Here is a 16,249-nt window from a genome sequence, read left to right on the forward strand (position 1 = left end):
ATGCAGAGCTTATGATGCAGAGCTTATAACTTCTTTTTTTTTTTTTTTTTTTTTAATCCTTGAGGACATTATTCACCGCCGAATATATTTCAGGCTAATGGAGGACTGTTTTCAGGTAAACTTATTACATTAAGATTGTGTAAGCTGTGTGCTTTTAGCTATTAGTAATGCTAACAACAGTTAAGCGTTAGCTAGTTAACAACTGTTTGTTAACTTTGTTTAACCAACGGCTAATGTCATTTAAGTTTGACGATATACAAAAATCATCTTGTCTTCATCTAAAACAGATTTAGTAGATAGATAGATAGATAGATAGCCTTCTCTGCCTAAGCTCTGCACACTTAACATTAGAGTTTATTTTTCTTTTTCTTCTCCTAAACCAGCCCAGACCCCTGTACTGCAAGTTCCACCTGAGTGTTCCTGTGCTAGACAGATTCCCTAATGACGCAGACACAAGGCCTGATTTCGCCTGAGTAAGGGGGCCCTGGCAGTGCTGCTGGACCTTCTCATGGAAGGTAAGGAGACATGGGTGGGGGGCCACACCTGAGACCCTGGTGTTTCTCTTCTGGCTGGCAAGTGGGGCATCATACAGGGTGGTCTCCAGAGTGGCGTAGGCTCTGCGTAGAGCTGCTACCCAAGTGTAAATCCGCCATCAGTGTTAGGTTTGGCTTGGGTAGTGTATTAATGTAAACTTGGTGGTTTTTGGTAGCTGGCTAGTTCAGCTAGCAAAAAATGGCCTGCAAAAACACCCAGCAAAATCCACTTAGTCCATAAATATTTTTAAGGTTGATTTGGGTTCTGTGCACATGGAGAGAGCATGCACAATGGTTCTCTATTGCAAGGTTAATAATTTTCTTTATTAGCAAAGCCTTTTAGCACTGTCCCAATCACCCAAAACTGTGCTGTCCCATTAGTCCAAATTGTGTTTTTGTTAATGGGACAAAATAAAAACAGCTCAATTCCAAAAATAGAGACATGATCCATCAACTTCAGTCCACTTATCCGGGGTCGCGTCATGGGGGCAAGAGACCAAGCAAAGCACCACAGACTGAGGTTCCCAAACTGGACCCCTTTCTGCTCCTCGAAATCCTGACCATGAATATCACAAACAGGATCAGTGACATGGGACAACTCTGGCAGAGGCCCACACCCACTACAAGTGTGTTTGACTTTACGCCGAGTATGCGGACCGAATGGCTCATCTCAATGACCCCGCTATCCCGAAATCCTGCAGTACCCCCCATAACACACCCCGAGGGATGTGGTCGTAAGCTTTCTCCAAGTCCACAAAACACATGTAGACTGGATGGGCGAACTCCCACAAACCAAAGCGCTGGTCCACTGTCCCACAACCAGGACAGAATCCACATTTCTCCTCGTGAATCTGAGGTTCGACAGTCAGCTGGAGCCGCCTTTCCAGCACCCTGAAGTAAACTCTCCCAGGGAGGCTGAGCAGTGTGATACCCCGATAATTGGAGCACACCCTCTGATCCCCTTTTTAGAAATTAGGCACCACCACCCCAGTCTGCCACTCCACAGGCACCGTACCCGACTTCCACACAACACTGAAAAGGTGTGACATGAGCACATTTTACTGATTTTAGAGCAGTAGTATACCATAGTCACGTTTCCATCAAAGGTATGTGCAATATATTAGCTATGACAATTTTATGACCTTACAATTAAGACTAGCTATGACTATCACTCATCAGGTGAACGCTGTATGGTTATACTGTCCCATTTGACCCCAGTATTCACCCCAGTATTCTCAACTATATTGACATGCACACATCCTTGTGAATTCACTTAACAAGAATAGTGACTGAGTAACTGACTCAGGGTTACACTGAACTGGCTTTGTGAAACGGAAAACTCAGAGTGTCCCTCATCTCAGGCTTAACTTACTGAGAGTTTTCACTGATGCTGCTTTCTGAAATAGAGCCCAGCAATCCCCATACCAGAGGCCTCTCTCCTCTGCTGCTGGCACAGGAGCTCTTAATCACCTCCTCCATGTCAGGTGCAATGCACCTTGTTAACTAATGCAGCACACCTGGGCAGATCTACAGGGGAGGGAAAAGGGACAGCAGCACAGAACACATACCGCCACTCTGAAACATTGAAAAATGTCAAATATAAGATATTCCCTTATTGAATTCATATATTCTGTAAACTTAGAAGAGCTGCGGCAGAGTTAATACACAACACCACCCTATCTGGCCTCACGTCTTCCAAATATATAAAATGTGCTCAATGTGGTGAAAATCCACCGATTATACTGAACAAACTTGCAGCCTTGAAATAAAATATGACAGGTAATGAGTGTCTAACTACATCAAATATTCCCATCAAAGATTAAATGATTAAATGTTTAGGTATGTTTTGTATTTACCACATTATATTTTTGGTATGTTACCTCCTAAAGCGAAATGTGTAGTCTGTACTGTGTACGCTACTTTAAAAAAAAGAAAAAAAGCAAACAAACGTGCTGTTGATGTTTGTTTCAGAACTGACATGCAGGCAAATCCCTCCCTAGAAAGCATTGTTAGGACAGGCTAAGCCTACACTCAGCATCATAACTATATGATTGCTGCATGTTGTTATATTCACCAGACTTTAAGTGTGCGTAGAAAGACCAAAATTATAATACAAGCGTCCCGCTGAGGCAAAGTCCTGACAGACACAGAGGTGGAAATTGTTTTGTTCTGTTGATTAAACCACAACATGCCTGTGTGTGAGAATATGTGAGACAATCACATCCCTTTTTCCTAGATTTGTGAAAACAAATGCAGTAATCTTCCAAGAAACCGTGTGACTAAATGTCATCAGCTGAAGCCCATGTAATGTCAATATCCTGAGTTTCTAGAACAAGAGATCACACTTTTTGTTCCATTGTCAACTACCAATATATGTGTGTGTGTGTGTGTGTGTGTGTGTGTGTGTGTGTGTGTGTGTGTGTGTGTGTGTGTGTTTCTCAAGGATGGTTTGACTGATATTACTTCTCAGAGAAGGGGGTGCATTCAAAGGTCTGGACCCAGGCCCAGGTCCTACTACACTGATTAATCACTGCATATCGTATCATTTTACCAGTAATTTGGCAAATTAAACAAAGGATGTTCTTTCCCAGCCATCTGATCCCAAATAGGCTGGTACATCCATGACCTTATTTCACCACATTTCCCCTCTGAGGGTCAATAAAGGTATCTTCTATCCTGTCGTATGAAAGGAAGAATTTAATTTCAGGTCAGTACTGTACTTTCTGTTCTGCTATTCTCATTTCTTCTTCTTCTTATCTGGCAAACCTGAAGCCTGGCAGGACATGTATCATATATTTATTCATTCATTCATTCATTCAAATGTTTTGTGTTACAGTGGTGTGAGAAGTGAGAGCTTTTCCCAAATGGCATGGGAGCATGACTGTCCACAAAATAAAAGTTTCTTTTTACTTTCTTTACAATTTTCAGAGTGGGACTATATGGACTATTTCTTTAGCAGATTGTGAACCAAATCAAATATATTGACAAGGTAAAAGGGAAAGGGGCCTAATTTTGTCAATACTTCTTACATAGAAAGTTTAGTCACATGGGTGTCAAATGTAGTAAGGATTTAACATCTGTAACAAGGTGACCAACTCAGTAAAAAAGTGTACATTTTAGTCACATGGGTGTCAAATATAATTAAGATTTAATATCCTTAACAGGCTGACCAGTTCAGTTATAAAAGAAGGTATTGTAGTCATGTTTTACAAGTAAAGGACGAAATGAGATCTTACATTTGGTGGATCAAACCTGACAACTGACACACAGTCAAAACTATTAAAGAATATACAGCATGATATATATATGTTGTGGTTGTGTCCTGAAGCTGAATAAATCCAAACATACTTTTTTTATTTACTCCTCTTCATCTGGGGTTAATCCAGCTTCATCTTCTCCAACTCCGGTGACATAGTTCTGTCAGCAGAAAGAGAAAGTGTCAGCAGTCACCTCCAGTCTCTCTCTCTAAAACCTACAAATCAGGCTAGAAGTCTCAGGGTAATAATGGATTCAGACTTGAACTTTAACAGCCACATCAAATCAATAACATCAGCAGCTTTTTACCATCTAAAAAACATTGCCAAAATCAAAGGTATAGTGTCTAAACCTGACTTGGAGAGACTTATCCATGCATTTGTCTCTAGTAGGTTAGACTACTGTAACGGCCTGCTCACTGGCCTCTCCAAACGGGCTGTAAGACAGCTGCAGTACATCCAGAATGGTGCTGCTCGGGTCCTGACCAGAACCAGGAAGTACGCGCACATTAGTCCTGTGCTCAGGTCTCTACACTGGCTTCCTGTGGCTCAGAGAATAGACTTTAAAGCAGCTCTGCTTGTGTACAAGTCTCTCCACGGCCTAGCACCAAAGTACATCTCTGACATGTTAGTGCCATATGAACCATCTTGGACTCTGAGGACCTCAGGGACCGGCCTCCTGCTGGTGCCCAGAGTCAGGACTAAACATGGGGAATCAGGATTCCAGTTTTATGCAGCTAAAATCTGGAACAGTCTTTCTGAAGATGTGAGACAGACCTCTACTCTGACAATGTTCAAATCTAGGCTCAAAACAGCTCTATTTCACTGTGCATATGACTGAAAGGATCTTATCTGCACTCTTCTCTTTTAAAGTTCATTTTATAATGATTATTTATGTTTTTATTTTGTATTGTGATTTTAATGCATTTTCTTGTTCTGTAAAGCACTTTGAATTACTTTGTGTACGAATTGTGCTCTACAAATAAACTTGCCTTGCCTTGCCTTCTGCGCCAGGTGGTATTGGGCCTTGCAGGTTTTCTTTCGCCTGGTGGTGTCCATCTCAAGGCGACTCTCATGATCCGGCCCTGTTCCATTCTTAGCACATGGCCTAACCATCTCAAACATCTGTGTGTGATTTCCATGATGATGCTCTGGCTACCTGTTTTCTTATACAGTTGAAGGTTGGAGATCTGACATATTTGTCTGAGGCATCCACTGTGAAAGGCTTCCATTCGCGACATGTCTGTTTTGACCACTCACCAACTCTCTGAACCGTACAGCAGGACAGATTTGACATTGCTGTTATACAAGAGCATCTTCGTTTTAAGGTTGTATCGCTTACACTGCGCCACAAAATTGTAATAAAGACAACGTTTTGATCTTTATTCAGCTTTTCTGTCATGGGGCGTACAGGCATTACTTTTTCCTCATGTAAATTGTTTTTTGAAGGCCTTGCACCTACGTGATGTGCGTCGCCTACAGCTCTTGAAACTCTACCTTCACACAAATTCACAGAGGACAGCAAATCTGAGCCACCACAGACACTCACGAACTGCAGCACAGTTGTCTTTGTTCATTGTGAGAGCTTGATTCTCCTCAGTTATTAGTCGTTAACACACCAACACTGACGATTTGTTTCAGATTTCTTCAGCAACCGCAAGTCAGGCGTTTACTTCTAAGAATAATAAAGTTTTAGTCAGCCTCGTTGCATGGTTCTACAGTGATGTCTGTTTGTTAGCTAGTCCACCACTTTGGTCCCAGCTGAAATATCTCAACAATGATTGGATGGTCCCCAGAGGATTAACCTTAATGACCTGAGTGATCCCCAGTGATCATCATCATCACAAATATCATACTATACTGTCATACTAATATCTAGTATTCATATTCTGTTTCGCTTTAGTTTGTTGGTAAGGTTTAGCAGTCTGGAAGCTTGCAGGTCGGTACACTCTTGCAGGCCATAAGTTCCAAGACAGTCATTGGTGCTTAGAGTCCCCGCTGCCAGTCTAACATCAATGAGTTGTCTCAGTTACTGACCCGATGTCACATTCTAAACTGAGATAGCATCTGGAGACTGCTCCAGTTTTCAGGATGAAACTCCTGGTTTCTCCAGCAGTCTGGGTGTTGTGTTCACAGTCCCCTCAATTGTGTGGTCTCCTGGAATCTTTCCAAGGCAATTGTTCCTGTCTAGACATTTAAGTTCAGTAGGTTTGTGCGGCAGACATCTTCTAAAGTTCATCTTATCATAAGCAAATCGACACAGAATAAGCTCTAATTCAGGGGTGTCAAGCACACGACCCACGGGCCAGAACCAGTCCACCAAAGGGTCCATTCTGGTCCACTCAATAACTTTGCTAAGTGTAAAGATTGCAGAGACGTCATTAATTCCACTTTTTCAATTAAATGCCATGCTGTACCCAGTGACGGCAGTGTCGGCTGCCGGAATCAGTCCAGCTGATTCAGTCCGGTTCTGGGGCGTCATTCATGCCAAGTCTCAGCTGAGTCGGGCAACCGAATGCAGCCCAGCTAATTCCATCGGGTATGCCGAGTTCAGGATGATGCTGGGCCAGGTCATTTCTGATTACGGCCCAGTGATGGCAGTGTGGGCAGCTGGAACCGGGCCAGCTGATTCAGCCCAATTCTGGGGCATCATTCATGCCAATTCTCAGCTTAGTAGGGCAACCGAATGCGGCCCAGCTAATTCCATTGGGCATGCCGAGTTCAGGCTGATGCAGGGCCAGGTCGTTTCTGATTACGGCCCAGTGATGGCAGTGTGGGCAGCCGGAATCGAGCCAGCTAATTCGGCCCGGTTCTGGGGCGTCATTCATGCTAAGTCTTAGCCGAGTCCAGCAACTGGATGCGGCCTGGCTAATTTAATCTGGCATGCTGAGTTTGGGCCAATGCTGAGCCAGGTCATTTCTGATAACAGCCCAGTGATGGCAGTAATGGCAACTAGAATCAGGCCAGCTTATTTGGCCCGATTCTGGGGCGTCATTCATGCCAAGTCGGGCAACCAGACCCAGCCCCACTAATTTAATCCAGCATGTCGAGTTCAGGCCATTTCTGGGCCAGGTCATTTTGGCTACCTTAAAACAGTGCCCATCGCTTTCTGCTCCAGAGTCTTTGTGATTATACCACAGGGAGGCGATGAAGTCAGAAATGTCCAAAATGTACACATAGTATCATTAAAGTTTTGAAGCAAAGAAGTTATCTATCCATGTAGAAGGGTTTTTAACACATTTTGACTTGTCAAGTCAGGAAAACTACAGGTGTAAACAATTAGTAAGTGTGCAGGTGTTTTTTTCCATACTGATTCACACATCGATTTATGTCACCCAAGGGACGCTCCAAGACTTTAAACTAAGGTTTACTCCCTCCCATCAGCAGAACTGAAGAAGCCTCTTGGATGAGCAGCAACATGTCTTTGACTCCACAGATGACATATAGTCCTTGGGCATGGGCGGATTATGAGACAGTGGGCTCCTGGGCACGGATATGCAAAAAGGCCCTACCACCTTTCTTGCATAAGTACAAGGTAAACAGACGTTGTACTGGTTGTGCCTTTTGTTGTTTTTGTATGGTAATAGTTATGTACCCTTTTGTGGTTTTGTGTCTCTGTGGTAATTCTGGATCTCCTTGTGGTAGTTTCATGTCTATTCATAGTCGATTTTGGTCTGTTTGAGGTAATTCTGTGGCCTTTTTGGTCGTTTTATGCCTCTGTAGTTATTTTGCAGCTCTTTGTGGTCTTTTTGTGTCTCTTTAGAGGTATTTTGTGTGTCTTTCCAGTCAGTACGAGTTAATTTGAGTGACATTTTGCAGGTGAAGGCTTGGGAGGTCCCCCTCATGCTTTGGACCCCTGGGCCTGTGCCCGATAGGCCTGTTCAGTGATTCATCCGTGACTGTGGGTCAGCTGAAACAAGACATTTGTCACCTTAAGTGGAATTTACACTTGTGCAGCAGACCCTTTGCCGTAGCCTACACCGTTGTGAGCATTTATACTTAGGCGGTGGTGTGTCTGTGTCACAATGCAGTTACACCTCCTCGTCGGCAGTTTCTATAAAGTGCTGTAAAGTTCAGTTAATTCCAAACACACATTAAACATGGCTTAATAGAGACAATTTCAAACGCAAGTACACAAATCAGCTTCACTATAACTCGCAGCATTCACAGACAAACACTTGTCTTTATCTGGACACATTTACTCCACAAATACAACATGTTAACGTCATTAGCACAAGCCTATGGCATTTTACACTGTGTAAATTAGCCTAGCAGCTAGCAAACTTTTCCTCTACTCATATGAAGCCAGGGACAACAGCAACATTTAACAAAGGTGACATTACAAAATTCGGCTCCGTTACAACTCACAAGGTTCACTGACAAAACAACTGTCTTATACTAAACATGTTTTCCAAACAAATATAACATGCTAACGTTATTAGCACAAGCCTATGGCCTATTTACATTGTATAAATTAGCCTAGCGGCAAGCGGAGATTTCCTCTGCTCATATGAAGCCAGGATAAATCACACACAAGACTTAAAATGCTATTTTTGTGGAGGCTTTATTGTCTTCACAATTTATTGTTTCTTATCTGTGAAATTAAAGTAAATAAAAGATGTAGTTACATTTGTGAGGAGGTGCCCGTCAGGCAACAGCGTAGGTCACGCCGTAGGCTCTACGTCGATGCAGAGCCTACGGCATCGATTCAACACAGATGTATAAAGTGCGCCTTAGGTTCTGTGAAAAAAAGTGTGAAAATGTGTCATGTTTGTCACAATATTAACAATCAATTAAAACACTGAAAAAATCATTTAGCTCTAATATGAAAATATTAAATCTCCAACATACCTGCATGGCTGTGCACACATCATGCAAACACAGCACACAGTAAAGAGTAATTATGGGGCACATCACATAGGTGCGATGCTATCAGAAAACAGTGTCAACACCTGCACAATTAATCCATGCCATAAAAGTTTAATTTAATTTTATAATCAAAATGGTTTTAACCTGACGAAGATCCAAGTAAGATCAAAACATTGTGGCATGAAGTAAGTGTGCACACATTACTTTATTTATCCATGACTTGAAACTAAGGTTTACTCCCTAACCATCAGCAGAACTGAAGAAGCTTTTGGATGAGCAGCAACATGTCTTCGACTCCACATCTTCAGGCCAGAGGATGATACATTATGTACTGGAAGTTGTCATAATCTACAATACAAATCGCTGGCACTGAAACATGTCCTCCTCGCCTTCCTGCAGCAAATTCTGCAGTAATCTTAATACAATTCATTACCTATATATGGAGACTTTTATCGTGACATATGGTCCTTCAGATAGTAATGACTTTTTGTCAGCAGAATTTCTTCTGCATGTACGCCATTTTCCAAACTGAGGATTCATTGCTTTTCACATGGCTTTGGGCCCCTGGGCACAGATATGCGAAAAAGGCCCAACGACCTGTTTTACAGCCTGTGGCACAGCTCCACCCTCAGAGTGTCAGCCACTCTGAGTCAAGACTGGCACTTAGACTTAATTCTGCATTCATAATCCATAACTATCTACCGCACTGTGTTTTCCACGTGTTGTTTTTGACTTACCAGAACTTGTCTTGTGTATATATGGCTTCTCACGCAGCTGTAAGATTGTATTTATGACAACTGATCAAGACAAAATAGGCCTAACTGCACACAAATCATGTCTGAGCTCCACGTGAAGCCATGAGCCTGCTGTAGCAGAGAGGTCTGTCCACTTTCTAGTAAACAGAGATGATCAGAACTAATGAATGGGGACGGATATGATACAGTATGTGTCAAGTGATGAGCAGAACTCTGCTGCATGGGTTGGGGGGGGCTTCTGCTGATGGTGATGACATTTAACCTGCTGACGAAACTAAATGTTTGACGTATAGGCGGCACCTTAACGAATGATGCGCACGCGGCACAGGGTTTGGGCGTTATAAATTGGGAGAGCACCGGGAACAGGGTCAGCCTACCAGCCCTGCAGAGACTATCCACTCCAGGACTCATCTTTCCACCTCCTCCTCCAGAGTCAGACGGCGCTCCGACATGAACAGCCACTGCAACGCAAAGGTCAGCGACACCGTGGAGGAGTTCCATTGCAACAACGGCTTCAGCGACCTCATTATAGACTCCAAGAAGTCCGCCGCCCGCCGCAAGCACGAGACGTCCCGCAAAGAGGCCGAGGACAATTCCCGCTTACCCGTGCTCCAGGCTGCCTACACGAGCATCCTCCGGGAGCTCGGGGAGGACACGGACCGGCAGGGGCTGTTGCGCACACCGCTGCGCGCCGCCAAGGCCATGCAGTTCCTCACCAAAGGCTACCATGAGACCATCGACGGTGAGTCAACAGCTTCATCTCTCTGGGCTTTTTCTTATGCACTCGTGTTATTTATCTAATGTAGTCTAATAGTTTTCTCTCGAAAATACAGAGACCCTTGCACACTGTGATGCAGGTTTAACCATGTTGTTTTAACCTTTAACAGCTGGAATCTGTAGGGTGATATCTGCATTGGTTTGCATTTACCTCTAAGGTGATTTTGCTCCTATTTATTTATTTATTTATTTAACCTTTATTTAACCACTAAGACTGAAAAACTATTCTACAAGAGAGACCTGGTCGAGGGAGCAGCCAATCAGGGCACATTAAAATGCAACAAATACAACAAAAATCTACAATAAAACAACAAGTATTCAAACATAGTCAACAAAAACAAGCACGTCTGTCACCACATTCTTTATGAGGCCCTTAAATTCATTGATGGATGTAAGTGTTTCTAATATTTAGATCTTTTTGAAGATTGTTCCATGTCCAAGGTGCAGAGCAGGAAAATGCAGTTTTCCCCAGATCTAAAGCATCCACTTGGAGCTAGCGTGGGAACTACCAGAGCTACAGTATATGAACACCATTATATGAACTAGAGATTTAGATTTGGAGGGGTTTATTTACAGTGGTAATGCCCCAAATCAAGTTGTTCCAGCTTCACAAGTGATGAGATTTGATGTTTTTTCTGTGCAGGGGCATAGGTTTGTTTGACTGTTTTGGGGGGCGTGTATGAAAGAAGGGTGTCAGGAAATTTTGAGCGCCAAACACGAAACGTGAAGTTTTATGCAACAATTTGTGCCTTTTCCACATCAGTGTATGGTGTAAATGTCTTTAATTTCATCAAATCAAAAGTCTTCTGCTACTTTCATGTCATTGTAGACCAAATCACAATTTTTGTTTACAATAACTTCTGGGTGGGAAACCCCTGCGGCATATAAATAAAATCAAACGGTGCTGAGCAAACACAGCCTCATTGGGTTTGCCACCTAAAGAAGAGGTCTACCTAAAAAAATAATGATATTAGTGTAAGTGTATGCTATATTTAGAATATTTTCATCTTGCAGTCAGTTGTGAAGTCGTTATTTCAAAGCCACCAGACACCACTTAAGAACACGAGAGTTGCTGCCTCGATCAGCTAGTGTGCAAGGTAAAGCGGTGAAGATATTCCAAATGTAGCGTACACTGAGTCATTAATTAATTTTCCGTAACCACTTACCCTGTTAGGGGTCGCTGGAGAGCTTGATCCTATCCCAGCTGACACTGAGCGAGAGGCAGGGTACATCCTGGACAGGTCACCAGACTATCACAGGGCTGACACATAGAGACAGACAACCATTCACACTCACATTCACATCTACGGACAATTTAGAGTCACCAATTAACCTGCATGTCTTTGGACTGTGGGAGGAAGCTGGAGTACCTGGAGAAAACCCACATTGAGACAGGAAGAATATGCAAACTCCACACAGAAGGGCTGATACTGATTTTTTAGGTGGGACTTTGGTTAGGTGGCTAAAACACATTTTGCTGTGTCCCCTATCCGCAGCAGTGCAGTGCTTAGCTTCTGTGCCGGTAGATTTAGGTGCTAGCAAAGCAACAAAGTAGTGAAAATAAGCACAGCAGAAACATCAGATAGTGTTTATCTGTACACACACACAGCAAGAGGGTTCCTGGTTTTCAAACCCAGGGTAGGGAGCCCTTCTGTGTGGAGTTTGCGTGTTTTCCCAGTGTCAGCGTAGGTTTTCTCCAGGTACTCCAGCTTCCTCCCACAGTCCAAAGACATGCAGTAATTGGTGACTCTACATTGTCCGTAGGTGTGAATGTGAGTGTGAATGGTTGTCTGTCTCTGTGTGTCAACCCTGTGATAGTCTGGCGACCTGTCCAGGGTGTACCCTGCCTCTCGCCCAGTGTCAGCTGGGATAGGCTCCAGCCCCCCCGCGCGCCTCAACAGGATAAGCGGTTACAGAAATGAATCTTACTTATCTTTATCTCTAAATATTGAGGGGGGAAATGTCCCCTGCACTCCCCCAAATCTACGCCTATGCTCTTCCCTGATAGTATATTGAAAATATCTGAACTGTTGGTGGGACAAAACAAGACATTTGAAGATGTCTTCTTGATGGACTTTTTCCATAGTTTTTCCATGTGAATAATCAAAGTGGATATTTCTTGAAACGTGTGTTTGTGCCCGCAGACATCCTGAACGATGCCATATTTGATGAAGACCACAGTGAGATGGTGATTGTGAAGAACATAGACATGTTTTCGCTGTGTGAACATCACCTGGTGCCCTTTTTTGGCAAGGTAAAGCTGTGTGTGTGTGAGGGGGCTATTTTAAGATATGTACGTGGAGTGTTTCTGGGTTGAAACCAAATAAATCACCATTCATTCAGCATTTGAATCGCTAATATTTACCATCCTTTGTTCTGATTGTATGACCTCTGCTCTCGTTGGTTGACCTCTCGTTCCAGGTTCACATTGGGTATATTCCCAACAAAAAAGTGGTGGGACTGAGCAAGCTGGCAAGGTAACACACACACATCCTACCCTCCTGCTGCCACTGTGGCTGTATGTTTCTGGCGTTAGAGCTGGGTGACTGCGTTCTTCTGTTATTCCAGCGCATTGACCTGGAGGATTAAGTCTAAGCCCGGTGGCCATCATCTAGTCCTCTCATCAAGCACACTCACAGACACAAGTCTGAACTCTATCCGCTCTCGAGCCATGAGAAAATCCCTTCGGACCTGTGGGAATCACCCGTTATAATCACAGCCTTTTTGTCTGGCTCCTTCTTCCTCCCTTTCCTAAAATATCACACCGTCTCTGAACACACAAACCCAAAATAACAGTAATAGAGTCATTGGGTTTTTCGGACGAATCTTCCACGACAGATTCAGAGAGTTCTGTAGGGTGAATCATTCACAGATGAAGGGTCTGTACAGTTGGATGGCCAGAGTAGAGGCCGGGGGTCAGGGACTGATGTCACTCTGTGTTTATCAAAAGATTACTCATTATTATGCCCGATCTTTAATCAGTAGTCTTTGCTTGTGCTCTGGTTTCTGCAGGATTGTTGAGATCTTCAGTCGGAGGCTTCAAGGTAAGCAAATTATGCAATATTAATAGGATTTTCATGTGCTGCAATTTTCTTCTAATTTACCCAAGAATTTGTATGCACTCTGGTACCATCGTGTTCATGTATGTCCCCATTGTTTTCTTTCAGTTCAGGAGCGTCTGACCAAGCAGATTGCCATGGGAATATTAGAGGCTGTGCAGCCAAAAGGTGTAGCTGTGGTTATTGAAGCAGCGTAAGTTCAGTGACACACACACACCATTATCATCTGAGTGATTTAAAGGTCCAGTGTTTGTTGTATCTAGGGGTGAGGACTGTAAATTACAACCAGCTGAAACTTCTCCAGGTTAGAATTCCTACTGTGCTTATTATCCAGGAGGTTTTTACTGGGAGCCGAATTATCAGCAGAGATCTCTTTCTCACCAAAACAAACAGACCAGGTGATTCAAACTGGTAAAAACACTGAATAAAGCAGTTTTGTGTTAAAAAAAAAAAGGTTGTTTTTGAGACTGCACATCGCAGAGGGGGTGCTAACTTATTTGGTTGGGGTTCGGCCCACTTGACATGCTGCTGTGTTGTGCTATGGCCTATTCAAGAGCTGCAATTTGTTATTTACGTGACAACACCTGAACGCAGCACAGGCTCCACTCCAATTGAGTGCAGCGTGTTTGACTGTGCATAGCAGCAGCCTTTTGATCGTCACTGTCCATGGGTGATCACGGTAAATCAGACAAGCTGTAACCATGTCAACAATAACTATGTCAGGTAACAAACTGCGTAAGGCTCGGGTCAGGTTTGGACTTAAAAATCAGAAAGTCAGTCGGAGTCGGGTAGGGCTCAGGTTCACTCTACTGGGAATATATATTGTACTTTTTACATTGGTTGTTTTATGTTGTTATTTGTGTACTCAGGTCTCTTTTTAAAATTAGATCCCAATCTCAACACTTACGTGATTAAATAAAGGTTTATACATATATTTTTAACCACAATGGCTGACGAGAAATCACAAAAGGCCCTGTCTGGAGCCAGTATTTGGTTTGTCCGGTTTAGCTGTTGTAGAAACATGGCGGTGCAACATGATGATTTCTGTGGATGAGGAACTACGCCCTATGTAGATACAAGCGGCTCATTCTAAGGTAACACAAACACAACAATTCTTATTTTCAGGTGATTGTACACCAATGGAAACATTTCTGCTAATACACCCCCCTGAATCCTCCACACTGGACCTTTAAAGCTGCCCTACTACCTCAAGGGTAAAATGTAAAAAGGTCACGTTTCCTTAAAGTGAGACGACTTTTCTCAAAGCACGTCAAATGCTGCGTCTGCAAATGCCATGTGTGTATGTGTTTGTTTGCAGGCACATGTGCATGGTCATGCGTGGTGTCCAGAAGATGAACAGTCGCACGGTGACGAGCACCATGTTGGGAGTTTACCTGGAGGACCCCAAAACTCGGGAGGAGTTCCTGGCTCTCTCACAGAGTGCCTAACACGTCATTCACTCCAGGGCCTCTGAATACAGTCGCACACAGAAAGCTCTGACAGTGGGTATGCAGTCAAACCAACAGCAGGTGACACAAATCTGCTGTTTGATGCAGGAGCCGACTCTGGAGCTCACCTCAATACACTGAAGCCTGACAGATATCAGTCCTGCTGCAGAAATCCATCACTGTGAACATTATAGGAAAATGTAAGACTCACATTCTTGGTGCCTTTGGTAGATATTTTACAGTCTTACATGGCAATATTGTTGTTATGAAGTATGAAACCTGATGTTGTGACATGTCAGTACGTAAGATTTTCACTTTTTTGTTTGTTTGTATGTTTGTTTTATGGGAATTTCATGGGTGCTTACTCCTTACATACTACTTTATTATTTAGAATCCACTGATTTTAATAATCAAACCAACAGTGTCATTTATAGATGCATTTATAAAGTCTTTTTAATATATATATATGTATGATATTTCTAAGATACAAATTATATCTGTAGTCCTTGAGTAGAATAAATTACGTGCACAATAGATTTTTGGTTTTACTAATAACCACCGTAGCGCGTATGTAAAGATTCTTTGCTTAAATAAAATGGTCGAAACATTATGACAGTTGTCAACCTTTTTTTGTGAGTGTCAGTGAGAGGTAACAGCCGATGTTAACCTTGAGTCAGCTAACAACAGGAAACTGAGGCTAGAATTCACACGGGCTCACCAACACTGGACAATAGAAGATTGGAAAAATGTTGCCTGGTCTGATGAGTCTGGATTTCTGTTGTGACATTCAGATGGTAGGGTCAGAATTTGGTGCACCTTGTTCAATCTGTGCCACCAAGAATTAAAGCAGTTCTGGAGGCAAAAGGGCTCCAACCTGGTACTAGCAAGGTGTACCTAATAAAGTGGCCAGTGAGTGAGTATCAGCCAGCAGCCATCCTTGTATAATCTGTATATGACAAAACAGCTATTAACTTAAGTATTCACCGATGTCCCTGAATGTACCACACCACAGAATAGCGTGAGCAAAAGGACAGTAAGGTAACAGGCGAACTAGAGGATCCATAATTATATAACCAGTCATAGCTGTGCTCAGCGTAACCAGAATAGCCTGTTGTTAATATTAATCACTCTCTTCAGCAGGTGACTCGGCTAAACCGGTGTGAATGTCCAATTATTTGCTACACCCCAACAATACCTCCTGTGTATCACGTGCGTTAGGTGGAGGCGGAGGTCGATGCAGTGTGTTTGTGCTGTGATACAACAGTGTAAATCAATAACGAAACATAAAAACAAGCGAGTGCACATGTGGGTGAAGGCCTGAGGGAGAGCACGGCCTTTAAATATCAAAAGGAGGAGCCTGTCGTCAGACAACCTGTGAACTATAACCTTCATCTTCGACAGCAGTGGAGGAGGGGTCACGCTCAACAGCACAGCATGCAGTTTCCAAATGTGATTATGTAAGAGTAAACCAATTATTACAGGCATACGGGACAAATATGGGTATGCTGTGCGTAAGAGGCTAAAATTGTCCCCCTCATGGCTTCAGGCAGAGGT

General features: G+C 43.1%; 1 protein-coding gene across 1 annotated transcript; it reads left to right on the forward strand.

Annotated features, from left to right (window-relative positions):
• The first annotated feature begins 64 nt into the window (after positions 1 to 64).
• Positions 65 to 15,305, forward strand: gch2 (GTP cyclohydrolase 2). Its single transcript, XM_049564183.1, has 8 exons — positions 65 to 115; positions 384 to 515; positions 9,843 to 10,153; positions 12,333 to 12,442; positions 12,610 to 12,665; positions 13,201 to 13,232; positions 13,356 to 13,440; positions 14,566 to 15,305. The coding sequence occupies exons 3-8, from the start codon at positions 9,862 to 9,864 to the stop codon at positions 14,693 to 14,695; spliced, it is 705 nt and encodes a 234-aa protein (XP_049420140.1). The 5' UTR covers positions 65 to 115; positions 384 to 515; positions 9,843 to 9,861; the 3' UTR covers positions 14,696 to 15,305.
• The last annotated feature ends 944 nt before the right edge of the window (positions 15,306 to 16,249 follow it).

Source organism: Epinephelus fuscoguttatus, linkage group LG20 (assembly GCF_011397635.1).
Source record: "Epinephelus fuscoguttatus linkage group LG20, E.fuscoguttatus.final_Chr_v1".
In the NCBI taxonomy this organism is placed as follows: domain Eukaryota; kingdom Metazoa; phylum Chordata; class Actinopteri; order Perciformes; family Serranidae; genus Epinephelus; species Epinephelus fuscoguttatus.